General features: G+C 38.1%; 1 protein-coding gene across 2 annotated transcripts in view; it reads right to left on the bottom strand.

Annotated features, from left to right (window-relative positions):
- The window catches only part of TOX3 (TOX high mobility group box family member 3), a 188,728-nt gene that overhangs the window by 35,318 nt on the left and 128,066 nt on the right, over positions 1-25,344 (bottom strand). The window contains exons 3-4 of one of the 2 annotated variants that reach the window (XM_040328670.1): positions 21,735-21,764; positions 6,294-6,545 (exon numbers count right to left, since the gene is read on the bottom strand). In XM_040328670.1, the coding sequence (XP_040184604.1) occupies positions 6,294-6,545; positions 21,735-21,764 (282 nt within the window). The remainder of the gene's footprint in view (positions 1-6,293; positions 6,546-21,734; positions 21,765-25,344) is intronic. The other variant, XM_040328671.1, reaches the window with a different exon arrangement.

Here is a 25,344-nt window from a genome sequence, read left to right as displayed (position 1 = left end):
GGGTCTTAAAACTTTTATAATTTTTCTCCATTTTTTAAATCTATAAAAACAGGGCTCATGTCCTATAAAGCCCGATCCACAAATGCCTACTGGTTGTTTTGTTGGTTTCTTACCCGGATCTGTTATACTACAGATTACAGGTGTTTGTAGGGTCTGTAATTGTTTTTTTCCTTTCCAACTTGCTCCATGGGAAACAATACCAGATAGTTTTGTATTTATTACATGTTAACCTTTATTTATCTATTATCAGATGGATCTCAGTCTCTGCATCTTATTGACACAAAAACTGTTAAGTTAAATGCCCTGATGAAACAGAATTTCTGAAAAATCCTGTTTGTCTACATTTTCTCTGTAATTCTCAGAATATTTGAGTTTTTTTATTGTTTTTTAAGTTTTGTGTGCAATCAAATTGTATTTAATTCAATGGCACTGTCCAATCATTTAGTCCCAGGGGCCAATTCTCAGCTGGCTTTAGCCACACATAACAAATACCAAATTTATGAAAGAAGCAGCACTTTTATACTACTTATATGTTTGTATTAAGCAAGTACCTGTTGCATAGGTGCTCCACTTGAGATCACTGGCCCATTTTGCTTTATAGGAGCTTAGTCAGAGTGAGTAAGCCTGAAACTTAAAAATTCAGTTTGGAAACTCACATTTAAGCAGTGATAAGTTCATTTGACATACTTCAAATTTTTAAATTAAATAAGCATGTTAAACATGATTATATCTACCATCTACTTCTATTGCTCATAACTTCCAGTTTAAGTGCACTGTATTTAAACTGGAAAAAAAGTGTTTACATTTTTAACATTGCATGGGCCAAAGACTGTGACCAGCAGTGGTATTAGCAGTTTTTGAGTAATCAAAGTCTTCAAATTCGAGCATGTAGAATAGAATGTAATGAAAGCAAATGTGAAATTGTATAATAATCTTACCTCCCCGGAATAAAACTGCCTTTTTCTTTAAAGCTCAACTGCACTCAAAAAGTTCACTTGAAATACTTAAAATAAATAATCATGTTAAACATGAACACATTTAAAAAAACAAAGCCTATTACCCATAGCAATCAGTCAAATTGAAATTGACTGACACTTTCTGGCCTTAAAAAAAAAAAAGAAGATAGGTGGGATTTATATGACATAGGCAAGACAAACTGTTATTTACTTTATTTTAAAGTAAAGTACATGTAAACTTAAAGTGGTTATTTGCTTTCTCAGTCAAATAGGTCAAGCTTTCTAATTACTATCTGTGTGAAAGGGTAATGAAACCCAATGATCCTGTCATCATCTTTCCCTTTGCAGCACTTCCTGTCTTGGGCGAACAATGCTACCCACAGGTTGCAAATACCGCCATCGGCATGTCTACTCTCTGCTGCACTGGGAACAACAGGAAATCATGTTGACACATGTTGTGCCTGCAGTACTGCTGTCATGGCCCCTATTCTGCACTGAATGAATGACAGCAGCTACTGTGATCTGTTTTACAGCCAACAGCTACTTTGCCAACATTGGCTGGAATTCGGCAACTCCAAGCACACTCCCAGAGCAGGTCATCAAGACATTGCACTCATGTGACCACAGTAGGAAAAAAAAGCTAAAAAAGGGAGTTTGGACACAGCTTTGACAATAGTAACTGCATTGTAAATGCTATAAGAGTCCTCGTGTATTGTTTTCTTAGTTGGATCGTTTTTTTACAGATACCTAAAATAAATAAGATCTTTACTATTTTATAGATACAGTACATTTAGTAAATTAATTTGTTTAAGACTTTGTATCCATGTGAACTGTGCAATTTCCCATAAGCATCTAGAACTGCTTCCTTTTAGATTTCATATCCATTATAGGTGAATCAATTGACCCACTAACTAATTTAATGATTCATTGCTGCTTATTGATAAATATTTGCCCCATTAGTAAGAGTAGATAGACATTTTATTAAGAGCTGTCTAAATATTGATTTGGGAGATTTTAATGAACTGTGCAACAAACAGAAAGGCCAAGCAATCTAGATAATAAATTGCCAAATTAACACAGGCAGGTGTAAATTAATTCACGGCTGCCTTTTGTTCATGCAACGCTCCATATTATGATACAGGAGAAAGGTGAAGTGTTGGAATGATTAGTTACGTACATTAGTTTGTACACAATAACAAGGCTCAGTTCTGTGTATTGATGTCTTTCTGTTCTGCCAGGTAGAGCAGAACGATGTATTAAAAAGGCGCTCTGTAAAAGCTTCTGAAATCCAAACGGTTTATGATTTCAAGGAAGGTGAAACACTGTTTATGACTAAAAAGGAGTTATAGTTGAAGCCCAACAAATTTGAGGATGCTCAGCCAACTTATCAACTGTGTAATGGCTTCAAACATTGTGCAATTCAGCTTTTGAGTAAGGGCTTGCATACATGGGGAGATGCCTCAAGAAATATTGCCATTTTTTCAGTTGTCTACTGATTGTTGATCGCAATGAAGAGGCCCTTTCCTTTTTGTCCCAATGACCATACAGAACTTTGGGAGATGTGCTCAAATTTGACACAGTCAGCAATAGAATATCTAATCCTTATAAAGAAGGGTGTATTACTGTTTTTGTGTCCATTAGATACACTGTGTTTACTACAATTACTATATAGAATGCAAGAGGAAAAATGTACCTACTAAGAGTTGAGCAGTACGTTTTTTAAAGAGGTTGTAGACCACTTCCACCCTATCCAAAACAAAACCAGTTTTGGATGTACTTCTACTTTAAATTGGGACCTTAATGCATATCCATGCACAATGCACCTGACACTTAAAAACAAAAAGCATATATGTTAAAACATATGCCGTATGTTAGTTAAAAAAAAAAAAAACAGGTATTGTACGGCCGTCAGCAAGTGGTTAAAATAGACATTGGGTGTTTCCCTCTGCATATAAAATGTGAACTATAAATGGATCTCCCAAAAAAGTGTTATCTACGACTAAATATATTGTGAAACCAGGAAATGATATGAATCATTTTGAGTAAGCAATAGTAACAATACAACCTGTATCATTTCCCAAACATGTTACTTCACACAGAACAGTAAATGAATTGCCAGTTTTGTTTTTTAATTAGAATTTTCTTTGTTACATTATTAGATCCTGTTGCTTTCCTTCAATGATTATAGTTATTATTCACTTCATTTCTCAGCACTGAACAGGAACTTAGACCCCTGAGGCTTTTTATGAAACTGCAAGGGAAAACTTCATTACTGGATAAAATGCTTTGACAATGAAATGTGCTAATCTTTTGTGGTGACATCACTGAATGTATAAAATACATTGTGCCAATTTATGGCTAGTAAAATGAAATTCATAATGTAAAAAAAAACATTTTAAAATGTATTACATATAATATACCCTGTGTTATATTTTCTTAATCAATGCAATAGTTTCACAGAATAGTGGAGCTACATAGATTATTATTTATTTTTTTAAGTCCAAAGCTCTAAATGCACAACCCCCCAGCATCTTTAGTAGATGAAATTTGATTTGTTACTATGGACTGCACTATATGATCTGCTTCTTACACTTTTTAAATGATTAGTCCATTTGCGTTATTCTTCACCCTCTTTCACAATTGTTCAAATTCAACATGGTGCTATTTACAAAGTGTTATTGATTGTCTAGTTGGCTGCACGTTTCTTTTGGTAATAGCTCTGGTTTCAAGTTATCTTGGAGAACAAATTGCACAATGAAGTGACAGAGTCACATATCGATCCTATAGTCAATAGCAGGTTGTCTGTGGCCTATGAAACCCGCCCACTGCCTGCTGTCAATCACAAAAGGAGTGGACTTGATGGGAACTAGTGTCTCTAACTTTGCTGCAAGACAGCTGCAGCAGTGAAAAGGCATTCAACTACATGGAGGATGGAATGTCCATCCACAAAATCTGGCCTTTGTCCCCCTCAGCATGCAGTACTTGCCCAAAATTGAATCTGTCGCCTGCATCTGTCGCGATGCTTTGACGTTTATTTTATAGGGGAGGCGGCCATGCGTCACGTGACCCCGTCTCCCTCTGACGCACACTCTGCTACGTCACTGGGACAGCCCAGACAAGCCCCTTGTCTGGGCTGTCCCAGTGACGTAGCAGAGTGTGCGTCAGAGGGGGACGGGGTCACGTGACGCGTGGCCGCCTCCCCTTTAAAAGAAACGTCAAAGCATTGGGGCGTCATTCGCTGAGCTGTGTTCTGAATGGATGGATGTTCTCATCGCTGGACCAAACGCTGGACACATCACACGTCGCTGGAGAGATCACCTGTTGCTGGATAGACACAACAATGGAACAGCGAGCAGCACCGATCGTCTATTTTCACCACTGGATTTTTATTTGGTTTAATTAATAAAGTAATTTGTTCTACGGTGTGTGTGTTTTTTTTCTGAAAACTACTATTTCCACTTCCTTCGTGAAATGGTAGGGGTACAGTGTACCCCATTACCATTTCACACAGGGGGGGTCAGGATCTGGGGGTCCCCTTTGTTAAAGGGGTCTTCCAGATTCTGATAAGCCCCCTGCCCGCATACCCCCACAACCACCGGGCAAGGGTTGTGGGGATGAGACCCTTGTCCCCATCAACATGGGGACAAGGTGCTTTGGGGGGCACCCCAAAGCACCCTCCCAATGTTGAGGGCATGTGGCCTGGTGCGGTTCAGGAGAGGGGGGGCGCACTCTGTCCCCCCCTCTTTTCTGCGGCCGGCCAGGCCAACGTGCTCGGATAAGGGGTCTGGTGTGGATTTTAGGGGGGACTCCACGCCATTTTTAAAAAAAATTTGGGGTGGAGTTCCCCTTAAAATCAACACCAGACCTGAAGGGTCTGGTTACGGATATTTAGGGGGAACTCCACGTCATTTTTTTTTTAAATTGACGGCAGGGTTCCCCCTAATATCCATACCAGACCTAAAGGGTCTGGTTATTGAATTTGCGGGGACCTCCATACATTTTTTTTTCCCAAACTCTGAACCCGGACCCGAACTTTCAGCAATTATTCGGGTTTGGGAAAAACCCAAAGTCCATACTGAACCCAAACTTTACAGTTCGGGTTCGCTCAACTCTAGTGTCTACACATGCTTTATGAATTACTCCAAACAGGTTTCTTTAAAAAAAAAAAATCTCCTAAAAATAATTTCTCACACTTTTAAAACCAAAAGATGAACCAGCCCAAAAAAGACCTTACAGAGAGTGTGATCCAATTTAGCCGAATACAGGAAAAAAAATACTTCCTAATCAGTAAACTATATATAAACCTTCTTTTATTTTTTGGTTTTGGGTAGAATATGAAAGGGATAAAACTTCTGTCAAGGTTTTTTTTTTTCACTCTTTGTGTACCATTGGGCAGAATTACCTTCACTTCCTGTCACAAAGACACACCAGAAAGTGTGAGAAAATCTATAAACATGCAAGGGAACCTTGCTCTCATTTGACACTGAAAAAAGTGCCCACTTGAAGATTTTATTTCTATTGTTGTTTTGCAAAAAAAAACATTTCTTTTTAACTATTTCCTATAATTTTAGTCCTGGTGAAAATGCTTGCCAGTCTCACCAATATAGAACAATTAAAACCTGCAAACACATCTATTAAGCACCAAACCCTGGTTTATTTAGAACAAAATTGTTTAGGAGTGCATGGGTTTCAGTTATACGATATTATAGCTTAAAACCCGACACTCCATGCAAAGACTCTGCAACTTATTTAGGTTGCATAAACAACATATAGTGAAACAAACATGTTCTATCTCCATTTGGAACCCCCTTCTCAAAGTGACAGACTTGGTCTTTGTTGTTCTGTTACCTTGAGAAGGACTTGGGAACACATCATATGGTTGGAGGAAGTTGAACATGCTTTTTTCACAATTTTATGTGATCTCGATTTGCTGCAAATGTTATATATTCATATTTAAAGTTCAATATTTTGAGCAATTAAAACCTGACAGATCTCATTCTTTTCCTACTTTACCTTAAAAAAAATGTATTTTTCAGTGCGGTCCGATAAACCCCTGAATAACTTTTGTACTTTATTTTTTATGTAAATAAGAAATAACGTTTTCAATGCTGTTCTTTCAAATTCTTTTTGAAAACATTTACTGTATCTGTCAAACACACTTTCTGAAAGACTATTCCACTTTTCTTTCCAGTTCTAACTGTAAAGAACACTTCTCTGCCTGGAAAATAACAAGCTAACTATCAAAGCTGTCAAGTACTGTACATACCTAAATGGTTCTTACAACCATTTTAGAAAATAGAAGATAGATCTACAGATAATCCTGGGTTTCACACTTACCATTGTCAATCCAGTGCTATGCAGCGCTCCTTCCTGTTCTGCCATATTCCGAGATATGGTGATAGACGGGAGGTCAAGACTTTGTGGTGGGAACTGAGGAGTAAATTCACTACCTTGCACCGTCAATGCTTCACCCATAACTTGGAATGGAAGAAGAACATCGTTCATGCTAAGTGCAGGGTCAGTTTCTGGAGGTGGGGTTATAGGAGGAATCTCAAACTCTTCATCACCAAGACTCGGTGTGTGGAATGTCTGTAAGACAAAAATATATAGTATTAATGTTTTGGTTCATTGCCAACTTTATTCTTAGCTGTAAAACTTTCAAAGTACATGTTGAAGAGACCACTAATGCTTTGTTAATGTGCCTTCTGCAAGTAACCTCAATGAATGTATTAAATTACATTATAAAGTGTGTTTCCTTTTGTTTTCATTGAACCTGTCACAGTGCACAAATCAGACATGTGGGCTTTTTTTTTTTAAAGGTCAGTGAAGGAACCAATCAACTGTTTCCCTGAAACATTTCAAAGCAATCACAAGTAATTTATTGCGCATCATTTATGACTAAAGAAGTTTATCCAAGGTCAAAATGTAAAATCGTATATGCATTTTCACATTCAGTGTCAATTATTTTTAGTCTACACCTATGAATGTAAGCAATCTTGTAGTTTGAAAACATGCAGTGACACATACTCACTATGCCCTGTGAGTAGACAGTTCATAAAGCCTGCTGTCTGAACTAAAAAGAGGTGCTGAGAGGAGGAATTTCAGGAGGAACAATCAGTACAGGGAACACACCACATCATATTCGCTTGCAGGTAGGAAAGTACCATATGTAATCCTTAGAAATCAAAAGTAAACTAAAGAAATGAGTCGAGGGAAAATCAAAGCTTTCAGAAAAGCTTTCATAAGTTCTTGAACGAGATGAAAAGCAGATGGGCAGATTTTTCAAGTAAATGTATACAGGATTGTAAAAAAATAAGTATTGTTTGTATTCCTCTTACAATGCTGGTGTTATAATATGAAAGTGGATGATGATTTTTTTTTGTAGTGCTACCATGCAGGGGGCGCTGATATTTTTATTCGGTCCCGTCTGCCCTGCACCTGTGATGACTCGTTCCTTTCCTGGACCCGAGAACACTGCCACACCTTGAAGGCTTTATTTAATGGCAAAGTCCTAGAAAGGAATTTGTTAATTAATGACAATTTAGAGAATAGCAATGTAGGCACCTTGTTAAATGATGCAATTCACAGGGTGTCACTGTTGGTTCGCCACATCCACCTAGGAAGCAACTGGTGCAATAGGCAGGTGCTAGCAAGAGACACTGGCTTTTAATTGCAATTCAACACAGTACGGTAGTACAGATGTAATTTTTCAAAGGCAATGCAGCCCACCTACTACCTAATGCAGAGCTGCCCTGCTTAATCACTGGCCAGTGGAACCATGTAGAGTCTGTTGGTGATGGAGCTCTTGCATGGGAGTACTCACTAAACTAAACAAGATGGTGACTGGAAGCCTCTCACCACTGATGATTGAATTTACTCCTAGTGGGTTCCTCTGTGGCTGGTAAAAGGGTCCTTCTCTTGAGCCAGCTCTCTGCAGCTTTGGCAGGTAGCTGGAACACATGGTCACTGGGAGCAACTGGAAAACACTGGAATAGAACCTCTTCCCCTCACTGCATTAAATAGTGTTCAGCATAGCAGCAGCCCACAGCCTGGTCCCTGCACACAGTTTTGCACGTGATATAGGTTCAGCACACTTTTCCTGGCAGAACAGACTCTCTGGCAACAGCATGTGGTGAGCAGCTCACAACAGTCCTGTGGCTTCTTGCCGCCCTGAGCCCTGTAACACAAGATTCCAGGCTAATACCCTCTGGACTGTGCCAATCAGGGCACATTTCAGTCCCCTCTCTCCCTGCAGCTGTCCATCACAGGAGAGAAGAAAAAAAAAGGAAAAAAAGAGCCCAGTGCTACACTGCTGCCCCTTTGAAAAGTGATCCAATGAGTATCCCTTTTCAGAGGATGTGACAGGCAGTGGAGAAGTTGATATGTCGCCTCCTCACAGCCTGCTTTAGCTCTCAAAATGCCAACCCAGCGCACAACTGTATGCATTGCACGCGGTTGTAGGGAGGTTGCAGTGGGCCGATTCATTTGAATGGGTCATATTCTACAGTGGCGCTGCCTTCAAAAAGCAATATGCGGTTATATTTTTGTTGCAGCATGGTACAGCCCATGACTAAACTGCCTGCTTCTATAGCCACAGGCCGCCCATGTGAATGACCCCCTATAGAGCAATGTTGTATGTAAAAAAATATATAATAAAAAACAGAAACATTAGCTACCCTTCATTTTAGCTGATCAACACACCCATCTCCACTGTTAACTGGCACAGATTACAACTAACTTTAGGGAGAGGTTGTTGGTGCAAGAGATAAATCATGAAGACAAATCCACAAAAGCATTTGTGATTCAAATTGCTAGCACTAAAACCCTTTCATAGGTAATATTTAATAGAATACTGAAAATACTAAAAACAAACATTCCAAATATTAATTTATTTTATATCAAACAAAAATCTTTACACTCCATCAGTTGTTTAAAAAACAACCCTCTTTCTTAAATATTGAAAACCTTGCAAAAACAGATCAGTCTGATTAAAGATTTAAATGCAATTATCACATTTGTAATAGTGTACCAGTATTAACAGTGTTTTAATGTGTACTTAATTAGCGACATCTGTCTTTGTTTGTTTGAGCAACAGATACATTAGGCTTAGTGCATATCAAATTGCCTATTTATTGATACCTAGCCACAATAAAATATAGCTTGCATTATGCAATACTCATGCACCATAAATTCAGACAATTGTGTACTGCACGCCGCAGTTTAATCTGCCCAAACACAGTCGTTTACTTTGATTTGTGCAGGCAAGGAAATGTGGACTGTTGAATTGTTGTCTATATTTCTACTGCAATGGAACATTGACTGTTATTATTCAGCGTAAAATAATTCTCAAGCAGTGATCATGATAAGAATGCCAGGCTTTCAGGTAACAGTGTTTAAACACTGGATATGTTATAAAGAGGTAAAACACAGCAGCTTGGCTGCCGCAGGATATTTTTTCATGCTTACACACTGAAATTTGATGTATTTTTACATTCTTAATCTTAAAAGGTCATCTTTCAAAAGGTTTATAATGCAGTATATCCGCACACATTGTACGTTTTGTATTATATCCATAGTAACCAAAAGAATCATAACTGGATTTATCAAAAAATTATATATTGTGCATCAATAGAACACTGACAAGGCTTTATGTAAACAGACAAAAGGTCATAGGTGGAGCTAATATTTCATTTTCTTTTATGAGTGAATATAAACAATAATATTCCATATACATGTAGAAAAGTATAGCCATACATATCTGGATTCATAGAGAAGTCTCAATAAATGAAAGATGACTTTTAAAAGGTGAAAGCTGGCCATATTAAAATCATTTGGGCATAAAGGAGAGAACATTCTGCTTTACATTTCTGGAATGGGCTGTATTTACCAACAATTATGTAAAGGCCCATGCACATGATAAGGAAATCATAAGTTAAAATTTGGTCCGGATCGTTAGTATAGTGCTTTCGACAGCCGATTCCTATATATCGCACGACAAAAGCTGAATGTGCCGACTATAAAATTTTAATCGTACGTGAACACAACGTCCAATTTTCGTTTCATCAGTACGGTTTTGGTCCGAAAGAAATTGTAAGAGCTCAGAAACGAAAGAACACATACAAAACTATTCAACACATTACATCACTTCTGAAGTTGAATTATTTTGTACAAGAATTTTTGTATGGTAAGTAACCTCTTCACTTATGACTTGAGAATAACATTCAAACAAAAAACAGACAAAAGTTTGTCTGAAAATCTGATTGTGTGTATGAGGCTTTAGGCAATTTGATAAAGCCCTTAGCAGCACCATATTTTCTTTATGATGGACACAGGTTTGGACATCTCTGAAGCGTGTTTCTTCATCTTTGTACGACTATGCCAATATCAGCACTGGGGTGGCTGAGCATGCCCAAACACACTGCACGGAAAAGAGAATTTTACAATACTAGAATGTAAAGCAATGAAGAGTGTTCTATGAATGGAGGATGGGTGGATGAATTAAAAAAAGATCTGCCTTCTCCACTCGATGACAGGTCCAGTGGCTGTATTAATCCCCTCAGTACCAGAAGATTGGGGGTATGAAGGAGCATAGGGGGTATGGAGGAGCATAGGACAGATGTTTCCAGCAGGAATGGCAGCCACCAGCACAATGAATCCATCTCATTGAATGTAAATGCTGTGCTTTGTACTAATAATAATAAAAAATAAATAAAACTTGGGAGCATGGCTGGAAATGCACAAGTGAAAGGGCATTATCCCTGAGCTCTGCTACTTTGGAAGGTCAGATAGCAAACAGCAGCAGACTAGCACCCTGTTATGCCACCTACCAAGCTGAAGAAAACACAGGGATAACTCCCACCAGAAAGGCATCCAACCTGCAACACTATTTTACACCAGCACCCTGAGAAATCTCCTGGTCTGGTAACCAGCGCTGCATGTCAGAACTAGCAGCTGCTGCACAAGGCTAATGGTCGAGGACCTGATGCTGGCAGCTCACTTACCACTGCACTCTCACTATATCCACAGACCCCCAAATCTCCTATGCCTGTTGTCTCACTTTTATCAGCCACATTCCTGGCTGGCTCAGACACTACACAGACATCTGAACAGGCCAGTTTACAAAAAAGCATGGCTGCGCCGATGCACTCAATCCCTACTAAAGGAGGACATTAAAACTGAATTAGAGAGTTTGCCACTTGGAAGAGACACAGGCTGCACATACAGTCAGATTACAACAAACATTATTGCTGATTGAATATGGAGACCAAGGGGCCCAGATACCACTAATCCTAGAGACAATCCTTTGTCACATGAATTTTTATTCCATTAGGAAATAATGAGACAAGAATATCTCAAAGGCCAATTTGACTTTAATGGAGCCACTATTCAAATCCTTCCAGATTTAGCTTGCACAACCTTACAAAAAAGAGGATACTGATCCTCTACTGGAATGCCTTCAGGAAGCAGTACCCTATAAAAAAGGACACAGAGTTTTCTCTCTGCATTCACCCACACAAGCACACAAACTCTTTTTTTTCTAAGGGATACTTCCTGACTGGCTCAACATGCAGGCAGATGTTTTAACCACACAGAGGCCACTTCTTTGAAGACCTTTCAGATCTCATAGAAGACATACAGTGCCTTGCAAAAGTATTCACCCCATTGGCATTTTTTCACGTTTTGTTGCCTCACAACCTGGAATTAACATGGATTGTTTGAGGATTTGCATCATTTAATTTACAGAACATGCCCATGACTTTGAAGATTTTTTTTATTGTGAAGCAAACAACAAATAGGACAAATAACAGAAAAAGCCAATGTGCATAACTACTCACCCCCCTAAAGTCAATAATTTGTAGAGCCACCTTTTGCGGCTATCACAGCTCCAAGTCGCTTTGGATAAATATCTATGAGCTTGCCACATCTTACCAGTGGGATTTTTGCCCATTCCTCCTTGCATAAGTGCTCCAGTTCCTTCAAGTTGGATGGTTTGCGCTTGTGAACAGCAATCTTTAAGTCTGACCACAGATTTTCTATTGGATTGAGATCTGGGCTTTGACTAGGCCATTCCAGCACATTTACAGGTTTTCCCCTTAAACCACTCAAGTGTTGCTTTAGCAGTGTGTTTGGGGTCCAACCACCTTCCCCTCAACTCTTACCAGTTTCCCAGTCCTGACTGCTGAAAAACATCCCCACAGCATGACGCTGCCACCACCATGTTTCATTGTGGGGATGGTGTTCTTTGTTGTGTTGGGTTTGCGCCAGACACAGCTTTCAATTTTAGTCTCATCAGACCAGATCACCTTCCTCCATACATTTTGGGAATCTTCCACATGCCTTTTTGCAAACTCAAAATGTGCCATTTTGTTTTTTGCTCAAAGTACTGTCTTTCTTCTGGCCACTCTGCCATAAAGCCCATTTCTATGGAGCGTACAGCTTATTGTCATCCTATGTACAGATACTCCAGTCTCTGCTTTGGAGCTCTGCAGCTCCTCCAGGGTTACCCCAGTGTTTCTCCCCCACATCTACAAAAGGGAATCCCTTATCTGGATTTTTACCAGAAATAAGGGACATGAGTGTTCACACATTCATTTGTTGGTGAAAATCACGACAATTTGGAGGTTATTTACTTTTTCCCCCTTATTTTCAGTGTGTCTGCAGGGTGCTTTGCTGAGTTTTTGTGGATACTCCCACTTGATTTGAAATACACCACCACTTCTCATGTATACATTTCTAATTGCCTACTCTTCTCTTTCTAACTCATATCCCTTTAGAACTTCCATTTCTACCTTTCCATAGACTCCTACATACGCACTTATCTCTCCCTCACTCCACTTCTTTGCATGATGTTGAAGACTAAAACGTGTTTCTTTCAATGTAAAGGGCTTAAAAAACAGAGAAGTGATAAATGCTTCTTCAAGCCCATCGCAGGATGAAATGTCAGATTGCCCTTATACAGAAGACCTACTTTTGGAGGAGACCCACCCCAGACTGACTAACAGACACTATCTGACGCCTTATCACAGGGCCTTCTCAGGAGCCAAGTCAAGAGAAGGAAGTACTGATCCGCCCGTGTGAAAGGGCCCTAAGATTCCATCCTTTGCTGATGATCTCTTCTTCTTTACAAACCTCATCATCTCCTACCAAATTTAAGAATATGGGGCTATATCAAATTTTAAAGGTTAACTTCCAAAACTCAAGAGTCACTTAATGTGAATGTCCTGAGTTGTGAGCTTACAATTATTAAATGTAACTTCCCATTTTGCTGGTCACATTGGTTCGCTTGAATCAATGAGGTCAAACAGACTTGACTGCAACAGTTGGGGGCTTTCCACCACAAGTGGTTCTTTTGGAATCCATTTCTTTTTTTCTGATACCTTGCATGTCTAGTTGGCTCTTGAACTATATGTCCAAAATATATATATATATTTTTGGGTGTATATTTCTCCAATAAATGTTACATCATGGAGAGTTCCTCTTCCACAACCCCCCCCCCCCCCCCCAGGTCTACCTGCCTCTTGCTCTCCCTTTTTTACATTGCCCCTACTTTTTCTTCTGTCCCTCTCTTTTAATCTATAGGCTCATACTACTCACCTAACCTTATTTTTATATTAAAAGAGCAAACTTTTTCAATCAGGAGATGCAACACTCCCTTGCTAGTTTCCCCCATATTGCTTTCATTTTTTTCTTTCCTTATGGAGTTTAACTAATATGCATTTTGTATTACCTACTGAAACTGACTGTTCATTTAACATATCAAAATGTGTCTATAATACATTTTGCCATTACACTGTATATGCAGGCATGTGATAATTGAACGTTCTATTAGATCCTTGTGACTTTAAAACAAAAACAAAAAAAAAAAGATACAAACAAATATCTAAAAGCTTAGGGTTTAATATCTTCTTGGTTATTGTTTTAATTAAAATTGTAAATGCTTACTACATGTTCATTGCTGACGCAAATAGCATATGGTCTAAAAAGCATCCTTTCACAGTGCAAGACTCCAAAAACTTTAAATATATAGTCCTTATTCCATAATAATAATGTTACTCTTCTGTCAATGCAATTTAAAAACAGGAGACAATGACAACTGCATGCTTGCTAATGGGGAAATATATTCTTTGGAAATATCTCATTAGCAGCTGTACAGGACATTGTCATCCTTCAAACTGTTAATGATGATAGAAATTAATAACTGCATATGAACGAAGTATATGCAGAAAAAGCAGAAAACTCTTTGCTTGCATATACAACCTGTCAGCTGTCATTAGAGGTCAGGAGTGATGAGCCCTGTAATTCCCTATAAGATGATGCTATTTGGATAGACTGTTGAAGCTCAAATAATCACTTTTGATGCAAAGCACAATTTATACAGGAGCCAGAATAATGGGAGTTTACTTTTTTTTTTAATCCATGTGACACTTAAAAACAATGTAATTTTTCACACTACAGAAACTCCAACTACCATCCACCGTAGATAGATTGGCCAGGATCAGAAGCAACTGGCTAATGAACATAACCCAATGGCTGCATTTGCAGTTATTTGGCACTAATATGGTCTTCTAACAGATGCAACAGTAATTTGTGACTCATTTGCTACACCATTACTGCTTAATGAAATCGAACATATCACATTAACAATATGGATAAACACGTATTCTTGTTATGTGGCTTTTTAACTTGTTTTCATTATCACTGTAATTAAAGCTTTGAAATATTATTTAAATAAATATTTCAGGTGCATAAGAAATAGTTTGTGTGTGAATTGTTTGTGTTGTCTTTAAACATAATGACTTGGGTCTTTTCAGTATGACATAATAACTTGGGTATATCAGGCCTAAGTTTTTCTGCATGCATTTATGTTATATTATATATATATATATATATATATATATATATATATATATATATATATATATATATATATATATATATATATATATATATATATATATATATATATATATATATATATATATATATATAAAATCAGGGATGCCATCTTGGTGTCACACTCTCCTGCTTTCTCAGTATGTGCTTAGGCCCCAGCCATGGTAGAGTAAAAATATTACATCAGCCGATTTAGAGAGTATATGACCAACCTATATGTGTTAAAATATAAAATATATTTCTTCTAGATTGTAAGCTCTAATGAGCAGGGCCCTCTGATCCCTCCTGTATTGATTTGTATTGTGACTGTACTGTCTTCCCTGATGTAAAGCGCTGTGCAAACTGTTGGCGCTATATAAATCCTGTATAATAATAATTGAAGCAAGAGATGAGGGAGAGATGAGCTTCAGGTTGACCTCAGCCATGGGTTTGTAGTGAATCCTTGGAATGTATAAATCTCATTTTGCAGTGCCCTTGCCTACTGTTTGTCAACAGTGTGCTTATTAGCCCTATACATGAACAGAGCTGAATAATAAGACTGACCCCCACAAACTTCAAACAGATTTGCTAAAAAGTTTCAAACTTCAAATAAAATTCTCAAAAATGTTTGTGAATCGAAACCAGGCACAATCATTTCTACACAGACACATGGGAGTAAACAAAAAACTTCATGCAGACAGTTCTAATCATTCAGACATTGCCTGAATAAAAACAAAACAGCCCAGCTGATAAGGCTTTAGCATGTAGGTACTAGATTAAGGGGTCAAGTGTACAACACCCCCTTGCTCAAAGATCAGCTCTGGTCTAGGAGAGATGAACAGGGATGATGATGATGATGAACATTAGCATTATGATAATACGGGATTATATCACACCAACAGTTTGCACAGCACTTTGCAACATGATGGCAGGCAGTACATTTAGAATACAATTTAAAAAAGGAGGAATCGGAGGGCGATGCTCATTAGAGCCATCAATCCAAAAGGGAGGGTCAAGTGATACAAAGGGTAATAGCTGTGGGGGATGAGCTGATGGAGATAGAGATTGAGTAATGGAGATAGACAAAGCATAGCTTTCATTATAGATCTACAAGACTTTTACATATTTAAAAAACATTTCAACTTTCTGAGATAAGAAAAACACCTTTTATTTAGGCAAAGGGTTAACCCCTGTTTCAGTTGTGTTGACCAGGAACAATTGAAATGCAAAAAAGGATTCAGTAAATAGACATGTGCATTTTTTCAGAACTACGGTTTCTTTAAAATGGTTGATTTTTTTCAATAAGAAATACATGAATGGCTAAAAAGTTTAAATGAAAAAGTTATTGCAGTACAACCTTTTTGGTAATACAAATTTATAAAAGGTCAATACATCAAAAGAGGACAGGGGGATCTCTATCTAAAAGGGGGTCAAGTTCCTTCCAACTGAGGGAAAGTTGGGAGCTACAGTATATACTTAGGGGTAGTCAAGTTGAAGTGTAGCCAGAGAGGTAATGTGTAGGCAATATGTTCCTTTTTTTTTAAGCAATAAAGCTATTAAAATCTGATAATATGGTGGATAATATGATATATATTTAATTTGCTCACACTCTTAATTAGGTATTGAGTTTTGCAACTGCCCAGTTAGAGCAATGATCAATTTTAGAAAATCTTAACATGCTGTATGATGTCCACATTTTTCCTGTGTATGGGTTTTGTACATCCTTTCCTAATGATCAGCAATCCAATCTATTGCGCCTAACATCCTAAAGTTTAGTTATAATCCAACATATTGATTGATTTTACTTGATATTTTAAGGAATTTGGGATCTAAATAATTGAATTACTCACAGGCTCCTTACCTCTTTCTGTATTACATAAAAAGGGACATGGACCTTACCTGCTCAAACTTCTTCAAAATGTTTAACAAAACTGGTGGAGAAGAAAATTCATGTTTTAAGAGTGATTTTTGCTAAACGAAGGGGATAGGTTTCCTGTTGGAGTTTGATTGGGGAGGAAGACATTTTTTTGCTTGAGTGCTAGTTTTTGTTGCGGGGTTTGCTTGAGGACAAGAGGGTGCTTTTATTCAAGTCAGGTTTTCTGGGGTGTAGTTTTTACTGAGGAACATATTTTCCTTGGGGGGGGAGGGGTTGCTTAAAAGGCCAGTGGTGTGTCAAGTACCTCTAACCTCTAGAGTCTTTATTTGTACAGTGAACAGCACAGTAAAAATAACTCAGTGGTCAGGATTATGTAAAGTACATAGTAAAGTACAAAGTGCAGTGGTCGGTGTTGTAATGTATAGTCCAGTGTAATGAGTGCAGTGGTTAGGGGTATGTAATGTACAATCCAGCATACAACTGTAGTGGTTAGGTCACGCAGGGCTTTTTTTCAGGGGGAACTTGGGGGAACTCCGTTCCACCACCTTTGGCTCAGACCCTTTGGTGCCTGCTCACCACAATCACTTGTAAACACAGAAGTCTGGTTTCTGTGTTTACAAGTGACAGCTCTGCACTCTGAGTGTAACCCCCCCTGAACTCTGCACCCTGTATGTAATGCAATCCTGGTATTTAATGCCCCTTTAAGACCCTTCTACTGTTTGTGAAATCTGAACTGGGTCGTGGTTGAGTTCCTGCACCTATTTTCTGGGAAACAAAAGCTCTGGTTAGGTGTATGCAATTAATGGCATATCAGACTGCAGTGGTCATAACTATGTAATGTACAGTGCACATTATATACTCCTGACCACTATATCATGTTGTATGTTACATATGGCTGAAGTATTTAGTATGTTTACATTATATACTCCTGACTTATACACTCTGTGATAAAGTGTTCTTGTCTCAGTAGGTACTGGTTATTCAGTATTCCCTGACTAGAATAATGAAGATCTTCTTCAAGGTAGGCCAACACAACATGTTAGCTGCCTGTCTATATTATGTGTGTAGAAAAGCATATATGGAGACTGGCATGGGTTTACTGTGAATACATTGAACAGACTCAGGTTCAATTTAACCATGCCTGTTAAAGCCCCTCCCACTTCCAGTGCATGTAACCACACCCACCATTAGTTGCAGCATGCGACTGATACCACATTGTTCTCCTTCGAGTGCTCAGGATCTTTCACAATCCTAGCAACATCCTCGGTGAAGTACACCAACTGTTACTGCATTTTACCTATTCTGCCTGACCATTCTGAATACTGTATATGCCAATGCTAGCCACCCAAATTAAGTATTTGTTTCTTTTTTTATTTTCTTAGATTTCAAATTTACCAAAGTGTAGTGCCAAAGTTTTCACAATTGAAAAGATTGTTTAGGTAGTCTTCCTATTATACAATTGAGTGTGCATATTTCAATAAAACTAAATCTGTGTGTGGTAAGATTTACAGGCTAAATGACTACTACATCTAAAACAATATTTTTTTTTTTAAACATGTCCTTCGGGTCACCTAAACCTAACCTTGTAAGCCATAAATAGCAGCAGGCAAATAAAAATATTATTGAACTCTGTCAACTTCGCTTATAGATGCTTTTGTACAGCATGATATTTAGTAAAATAGACAGTTGCTACTCAACTTGTCTCCTAGATCACATCAAGCCATGAATGGTTGTCATACAAGGAAATTGTATGGGGCTGCTTCTCAGTATTATGTACATGGACTTATAAATCCAAGGTTTTATAGCTTAGAAGGTTATATTTGCAACAGGAAGAAAAGTAAACCCAGACACAAATACCAACGTTTAAAGAGACTCCGTCAACACTATAAAATGGAAAATGAAAGCACATACAATATGCACTTGCCGTGTTTTTTTTTCCATCAAGGCTTTTTTTTCTTCTTCTTGTAATGTGCCTTTGACCTTGCTAAAAAAAAAAATTACTCCTCCCCAAAGCCAATTCCCTATCACTACCCCCTTCCGCCTTTCATGTCATTACCATCTCCTATTCTGGGAGTATCCAATTAACCTGTGCTTGCCCAGCATCTCTGCCCTTCCCTTCACTTTCCTACATAGCTGCTCTCATAGCTACATAAATAGTTAAGTGTAAAACCCTATACACACTATTAGATTTTCTGCAGATTTTTGTCTTCAGATTTACTAAAACAATATGAGGTCAAACCTTAAAAGTTTCAATTTGTATGCAATCAGGCAGGCCCTTGCACTACATGGTTTTGGTAAATCTGACAAAAATCTACAGAAAATCGAATTATACTATAGAGCAGAGATATGCAATTAGCGGACCTCCAGCTGTTGCAGAACTACAAGTCCCATGAGGCATAGCAAGACCCTGACAGCCACAAGCATGACACCCAGGTCCGCTAATTGCATATCCCTGCTATAGAGTATAACTTGAATGATTACTCAGCGTCTGCCGGGGATTTTGACACCACATCCAAGATTGCAGTACCCCCTATCAGTCTCAAAGTTTATGGATATCTACAAAAGTGCAGCTTTTACAGGCAAATAAAGTATGTTAAATGTACATATATTCTTTTGGGAAGATTTTTAATGAAATGGTTTAGCAATGGGGTCTGCAAGACAGAATGTCACTGTTGGTGCAATTAAATATACTGGAGTATTTTTATGTATTTTAACCCATAGTTACAAATATACATATTAATTTGTGCCAGTTAGCTTTCTAGGCAACTAGATGAAAATACAGCTTTCTAAAGAAATGTCTACATTACAATTATGATAGATCACTGTTATTATTGAATTCATTTGATTTCCGTTAACATCTTTTGAAACACAGTTAGACATACAAAACAAAAAACACATGCAACACATGCAAGTCTAAACAGTGCCTTGAGAAAGTATTCATACCCCTTGAAATTGTCCACATTTAGTCGTGTTACAACCAAAAAGTTATTTTCTTGGGATTTTATGCGATAGACTAACACACATAATTCTAAAATGAAAGGTAAATTATATATATATATATATATATATATATATATATATATATATATATATATATATATATATATATATATATATATATATATATATATTTTTTTTTTTTTTCTTTTTTTTTTTTTTCTTTTATAAATATGTGAAATGTGTGACTTGCATTTGTATTGAGCCCCCCCCGAGTCAATACTTTGTAGAACCACCTTTCTCTGTAATTACAGCTGCAAGTCTTTTTGGGGACATCTCTGACAGCTTTGCAGATATATCTAGAGTGTGACATTTTTGCCCATTCTTCTTTGAAAAATAGTTCAAGCTCTGTCAGATTGGTTGGAGAGCGTCTGTGAACAGCAATTTTCAAGTTTTGCCACAGATTATCAATTGGATTTAGCTCTGGACTTTGACTGGGCCATTCTAACACATAAATATACTTTGATATAAACAGGGCTCAAGTCCTGCGGGAACGCGTGGGAACGGAGTTCCTGCACTTTTTTCACAGCAGGAACTCAGTTCCCTTTGCGGGACTAGAGCAGCCGAGCCACCCGAGCCAATCCTTTACTAAGCGGCGATGCCCAGCTCGAGTCACTGTTAGGGGCAGGCGGACCTTAGTAATCCTTTATGTTACTGGCCGCTTCCTGTATATGGATTCATCGGGTAGTGTGCGGGTATTCCGTCACTTCCTCAATGCCGCAATGTCTCCTGGGAGCTTTTGTCATTGTTCCCAGGAGACATTGCGGAGTTCTGCCGCGAGTTATCGTGGTATTTAGAAAGAACTTGCCCAGAGGCGATTCAGTTAGCATGTGTTGCGCTATATAAGTTTCTTACTCACTCACTCACTTTCTAAGCAAGCGGTTTAGTAATTATGCATATGAGCATAACATTTTTTTGGTGGGGGGAGTGGATCTTGGGTGGGAGTTCCCACACTTTTTTCCCCAGGACTTGACCCCTGTATTTGGCTCCATACATTCTCCCATCAACTCTGACCAGCTTCCCTGTCCCTGCTGAAGAAAAGCATCCCGCAACATAATGCTGCCACCAGCATGTTTCACAGTGGGGATGGTGGGTTCAAGGTGATGTGCAGTGTTTTCAGCCACACATAGCATTTTGCTTTTTAGGCCAAAAAGTTAAATTTTGGACTCATCAGACCAAAACACCCTCTTCAACATGTTTGCTGTGTCCCCCACATAGCTTTTCGCAAACTGGACTTCTTATGGCTTTCTTTCAACAATGTCTTTATTCTTGCCACTCCATAAAGGCCATATTTGTGAAGTGCACAACTAATAGTTGTCCTCTGGACAGATTCTCCCACGCTTCTCTAAATAATGCTCTCCTTGCCCGGCCTCTCAGTTTAGGTGGACGGCCATGTCTTGGTAGGTTTGCAGTTGTGCCATACTCTTTACATTTTCGGATAATAGATTAAACAGTGCTCCATGAGACGTTCAAAGCTTTGGATATTTTTTATAACCTAACCCTGCGTTAAACTTCTCCAAAACTTTATCCCTGACCCATCTGGTGTGTTCCCTGGCCTTCATGATGCTGTTTGTTCACTAAGGTTCTCTAACAAACCTCTGAGGGCTTCACAGAACAGCTTTATTTATACTGAGATTAAATGACACACCAGGTGGACTCCATTAACTAATTAGGTGACTTCTGAAGGCAATTGGTTACGCTAGATTTTACTTAGGGATATGAGAGTAAATGGATCTGAATACAAATGCACACTTCACACTTATTTGTAAAAAAAAAAAAAAATGAAACATTTATAATTTTCCTTTTACTTTACAATTATGTGCCACTTTGTGTTATTCCATCACATAAAATCAAAATACATTAACGTTTTTGGTTGTAACATGATACCATTTGGAAAAAATTAAAAAGGTGTATGAATAATTTTTCAAGGCACTGTACATCAGAACCCTTTCCAAAGTGGATAGACATAACAAACATCAAATTATATTTGTGAATTATGGCATAAATGAATTATAAAAACATACACAGAGTACCTTAAAGCATTCATCATGCCACTGCTGTTTCTGCATAAAAAGAAAGTATTGATATAAGATTAAAAAGAATGAGAACAGGTTTTGGAATAAACCGACACACTATAATAATTAGATTAGGTGAAAGAAAGCATGAAATCAAGATGACAAAGTTCAGTCACTTTACTTAAGCATATAGCCATTACACAGAAGTAAAATAAGTAAAAATACATAAAATGATCAAGCCAACTGTAGCAGATAGACAACATTTATAAAAACAAAACAAAAAAAAAACATGCCATATATAAAATAAAAGAACACTAAACAGGGTGTAGATGGTTGAATGCCATCTGTACAGAAATGTTGAAAACATTTGTTCCTTTTGATAAAAATGCAAATGCGAAGAGGTTGTTGTATCAACATATAACAGGCTATGTCTGCCACGGTGAATTATCACAGCTGGAATTAAATTGTCTCTTAACAGCTGCTAGCAGTGGACTTTTCATCAATGCTTGATTCAAATGTAGGAAGAAATTCTCCAGAATGAAACATTATGTTATCCTTACAGCTGGGGTTTTGTGTTCATTATCACAAATAAATGACGGGCCCCATGCCAAACATTATTCGATTATCTAAGCAAGTCTTGATGGTCATAGAAAAGATGGGACAATTGAGTGGAATGGTAATTTTCCAACTGTCCAGTTGATTAGCAATCTACTATACTATGTGTGAATATTGCTCTAGATCCAGTTCACAACAACTGATAGCAATCAAAATCTCTACAATCCTAACTAAAAAGGTATCGGTGTCCTTGTTTTAGAATCACAATATCTTTATTAGCAAGAATATTTGGTCAATGATGTCACCCAGCATTCCCAGTTTGTTTTGTTTACATATCAGGTCATACATATTTACAATCAGGGATCTCTCATTTTCAATATGAGTAACAGGGGTGGGCACGGTTGGAAAATGGGTCATTATGATTGATGTGGATCTAGATTGCTGGATGACATAATTGACATTGGATTTACATTGTCAGACACTTTTTTTTATAATAACATTCTTCAAGGTGTGGGTGTTCTTATTTACTTTTTTCTCTTCTGCTTTTAAAACAAACCCAAAAATCATGAGTGACGTTACTGACCAAATGAGGTCACTCAGGATCTATGGTTAATTTGTTTACAAAAATAAGTCAGCCTGGGATCTCTCAATTTGCTGTGTAGTTCGACCACTGCAAAATGACAGGTGCCCACATATATGCATCAAATATCTTATTTAAAATGTATGTAAATAAAAAACTACAGTACATATCTGTAATATACATGAACATTTCCCTGTGTTTCATCCTATTGAAGACCCTCTAAGCAAAGAAAAATACCCATTGATCTGCCAGAAATACACGCAACTCTTAAGCCCTGTTATGAACCACAAAACACAGGAGTTTTGTGGACTTAATGTTGTCAGTTGCCCACTGTTTTTTCTAAACTAATCGGCCACTCTCTCTCTCTCAGATCTCTACAACATAAAGGGTAATTATTCTGAAAGCCAAAATAAGAACTAGGAGGGCTTTTGAGAACACTGGGGACTTATCAAATGGATATAACAAAGGGCTCTCAATGGTATATTAAACAGACCAAAAGGGAGAAAATTAGACACGTTCATTGTTAAGGTTCACATATACTTTAACCACTTAAGCCCCGGACCATATTGCTGCCTAAAGACCCAAGGGGTTTTTACAGTTCGGGACTGCGTCGCTTTAACAGACAATTGCGCGGTCGTGCGACGTGGCTCCCAAACAAAATTGGCGTCCTTTTTTCCCCACAAATAGAGCTTTCTTTTGGTGGTATTTGATCACCTCTGCGGTTTTTATTTTTTGCGCTATAAACAAAAATAGAGCGACAATTTTGAAAAAAATGCAATATTTTTTACTTTTTGCTGTAATAAATATCCCCCAAAAACATATATAATTTTTTTTTTCCTCAGTTTAGGCCGATACGTATTCTTCTACCTATTTTTGGTAAAAAAAATCGCAATAATCGTTTATCGGTTGGTTTGCGCAAAATTTAGAGCGTTTACAAAATAGGGGATAGTTTTTTTGCATTTTTATTTTTTTTATTTTTTTTACTACTAATGGCGGCGATCAGCAATTTTTTTCGTGACTGCGACATTATGGTGGACACTTCGGACAATTTTGACACATTTTTGGGACCATTGTCATTTTCACAGCAAAAAATGCATTTAAATTGCATTCTCTTATTATCGAACAAATAGCCGCGCCGTCGTCTCGGATCGCTCCCCGAGCGGACCCGACCTCCGCATGTACCGGGGGGGTCCCGATCAGACCCCCCACCCACGTCTAGCAGAGGACGTACAGGTACGTACATGTGCCTGTCCGTGCCATTCTGCTGACGTACATGTACATGAGGAGGTCGGGAAGTGGTTAAGATATACCATGCAGGAGTTCACCAAAGATTTAAGGTTTACTATGCCCCTTAAACAGAGTATAGAGATCACATCCTTCTCCTCATCACCATACTAAACTTATCTTTAAATACATTTTGATGAAGTTATGCTGGAGAGAAGATTGCTTTGTAGCTTTACTGCTTAAACTAAGACAGCCTGCCTGAGAATTCTCCAGATCTCTCGATTGAGCCAGGCACACGCACCAGGTGATCAGAGGCTACCCATTATGTCTACTACGCATATATTTTAACATGCGAGTGTAAAACATTCATTTTGGTTAAAAAAGATTTTCTACACTGTGCTGATGTGCTCTTGGGTTTTGAGGTTTTACAACTTAAAGTGGTTGAAAAACCACTTTGTGTACTTTATAGGTTCCCCTCTGTTCAATGATGTTATGTGCCCCAGTGTATGTTCTATATAAAAAAATGATGTTGCTGTATACCTGATTTTAGAGTGCCTCTCAGTGCTCACAACAGTCCACCGCTCTCCTCTCCCGATCTGAGAGTTACAGCGGGAGGGGCTGAGAATCTCTCGCTGACATCAGTCGGGAGGAGAGGAGGAGAGCAGCGGGTGGTCACGTGAGCGCCACTCTGAAAGAAGGTATACAGCAACATATTTTTATATAGAACATACACTAGGGTACATATCATCATTGAATAGAGGGGAATTTATAAATTACATGAATATTTCAGCAGAAGAAGGAAGGGGGGGCAGGTACTGGCACAGAGCTGACCAGTAGGGAGGGGGAGAAAAGAGATACAGCGAATAATCGAGGCACATAAACTGACCACAGTATCAGGAACTCAGAAGCCACAATACATGTTGTCAGTTGACAAAGAGAAGGGCAGCACCAGGCAGGATCAGCCAGGTATTTTAGGGGATAGAAAGGACCAAATTATACAGCACAAGCACTGTGCTGGCATACATGCTTTAAAAGGAACAGGATCCATTTTTTTTTTTAATTTTTAGGGTTACGACCACTTTAAGGAGTTACTTAGTCTGTCATTAGAGCTTTAAGTTTTCACGGAACAAAGAGTGAGTCACCCTGCACACCAAAAACCATTGGTATTAAAGCATAACTTTTATTCAAATTGTATAAAACGGAGGCGAGGTGTATTTCGCGGTTGAATTTGCATGCACCATCTGGCTTGAATGATGGATTTACTTATGT

This window comes from Rana temporaria, chromosome 11, assembly GCF_905171775.1.
Source record: "Rana temporaria chromosome 11, aRanTem1.1, whole genome shotgun sequence".
Taxonomy (NCBI): domain Eukaryota; kingdom Metazoa; phylum Chordata; class Amphibia; order Anura; family Ranidae; genus Rana; species Rana temporaria.
The sequence above is the reverse complement of the archived record's forward strand: the minus strand, read 5'-3'. Positions and strand labels throughout refer to the sequence as shown.